This window comes from Tribolium madens, unplaced genomic scaffold, assembly GCF_015345945.1.
Source record: "Tribolium madens isolate multiple individuals breed KSU strain unplaced genomic scaffold, Tmad_KSU_1.1 Scaffold_65;HRSCAF=184, whole genome shotgun sequence".
NCBI lineage: Eukaryota > Metazoa > Arthropoda > Insecta > Coleoptera > Tenebrionidae > Tribolium > Tribolium madens.
Genome location: NW_025401034.1, coordinates 1 through 1,850, shown reverse-complemented (window position 1 = coordinate 1,850; position 1,850 = coordinate 1). Strand labels below are relative to the sequence as shown.

The 1,850-nt window shown below is 31.7% G+C and overlaps 1 protein-coding gene across 1 annotated transcript; it reads right to left on the bottom strand.

The window, feature by feature from the left end:
* Positions 1 to 1,206: 1,206 nt before the first annotated feature.
* LOC123008378 (sodium-coupled monocarboxylate transporter 1-like) lies at positions 1,207 to 1,838 on the bottom strand. The gene is made up of 3 exons (XM_044404150.1): positions 1,712 to 1,838; positions 1,527 to 1,667; positions 1,207 to 1,303 (listed from the first exon to the last, which is right to left on the bottom strand). Exons 1-3 carry the CDS (start codon positions 1,798 to 1,800, stop codon positions 1,207 to 1,209), a joined length of 327 nt encoding a protein of 108 aa, XP_044260085.1. The 5' UTR covers positions 1,801 to 1,838.
* Positions 1,839 to 1,850: the final 12 nt, after the last annotated feature.

Below are 1,850 nucleotides of genomic sequence, written 5' to 3'. Positions count from 1 at the left end.
CACAATTTACAATAATCTTGTACTCTGAATGTGAAGTAACGTTGTTGGGTTGAATAAAACTGTTGGAAAATGTATTGTTAGTCGCCAAAGAAGTATTGGTCCAACATCCACTCACAGAAAACGTTTTAGGAACATCAACAATGATTTTTTTGTATCGATACACTTTTGAGACAATAAACACGAAAGTTTGAAAGATAAATGACGAAACAGCACCGTAAAATGCACCCTAGAGTTATCATGAAAGTAATTTTGATTTTGTTTAATCATTTTACCTTAGCGTTAGCTTTTGGAAAAAGAAGTCCTAAACAAAATACACCTAACGTTGGTCCGAATCCCATAGAAGATACAGTAATTGAAAGAGGGAGAAGATCTCCCAAATATTGCAACACAAATATTAAAAATATACTGAAAATACCAGTTATGACAACAATTGATCTTAAAATTCTTCCGGACGTTTTTTCTTCAATATTGCTTTTCCAATATCGCGAAACAAAATCTTTGAAAATGACGCCAGAGATTGCATTCAGACTTGAAGATATAGTGCTAAAATATTACAAATTATTTATTTGATTACTTATTTATATCAAAGGTGATTTTTTAGCGTATATTCACCTCAAAGTAGCACAGAACAGTCCAACCAAAGTAAACCCAGTTACTCCAGGAATATGGCCAGCGATTTCCATAGAGTAATATGATAATAACTGCTCGTGTCGTTGTATTTTTCCACTAATAAAAGGGTCGCAATTTGCATAATGTGCGTAGAATAAAAGACCCAATAAAATGCAAAATACATGCACTATTTCCATTGTTATCACATAAAAAACCATTGCCCTAAGTAGAAATAAGTTATAAGGGGGTGTAATAAATAATTTTTTCAATAATAACACTGGTCAACAAATTTGAACAAATTTTTGGTAACATTGATTAAACTACCTTCCACGTTTATGATTTTTCACTCTGATTTCGAAAATTTTCACAAAAATGTCTCATCACGCATCATTCGTATGTTACCAACTTCGTTCTGACACCCATGTTAAAGCAAAAAAGTACTGAAAATAATTCAACTATTTAATTTATTTTATTATGAGCATACAATATTTTAATAAACTAACTTTAGAAACATTAAAAAAGTCATATATTACAATAAAAGAGTGAAATCTCAACATTTTCTTTTGTTAGGTACGTTAGTGTCGCGTTTTAAAAAAGCTAACAGTAATCACCCATCATGGAAGGGTTCCAGCGGCCTTGATAGCATTCTTTCATCTTTCTGATGTCTTGGTGTAACCTCTCCCCTTGTTCGTCACTGACAGCCCCCATATTTATTGAAAAAAAAGTGCAGAAAATGTATTAATTAAATTATTGGTAAAAAATGCAACAAATAAACGGTACGTGTTATCAAAAAACTAAAGGCATTTTGGTATTTAGGAAGTAACAAACTACTATTGACCAAATTGTCATCAATGTTACCGAACCCTTGTTGACCTGTGTAATTGTCAAAAGTGCGCGAATTGTGTATTTTTACTTACCAAATCCATTGACGAAATGTTGGTAGTGCTAGATATTTTTGAACTCCAGATTGCGAAATATTGACATAAATCATCCATTGAAACGTATAACCAATCATAAATGTCCAAAAACTGTCACGCAGCGTGGGATCTAAATTAAAACTGGAAACCAAAATATTTTTTTAGAATTTGCTAAAGAAATTTACTTCAAAATATCGAGTCTTCCACCATCGAGTGCTGTTTTCCATAATGATGAAAAATTTCCAGTGGTATTTAAACCGATTACACAAATCATAAGTAGAGATAATAAAATAATTCCAATTTGGAAAATATCAGTCCATACGA

Bases quoted from the DNA above. Each gene is read 5' to 3' on its own strand.
- LOC123008378 (XM_044404150.1), bottom strand. From the start codon at position 1,800: ATGATTTGTGTAATCGGTTTAAATACCACTGGAAATTTTTCATCATTA. The intron at 1,668-1,711 runs GTAAATTTCTTT...TTTGGTTTCCAG, and splicing joins GGAAGACTCGATATTTTGAA to TTTTAATTTAGATCCCACGC. The intron at 1,304-1,526 runs GTAAGTAAAAAT...GGGGGCTGTCAG, and splicing joins ACATTTCGTCAATGGATTTG to TGACGAACAAGGGGAGAGGT.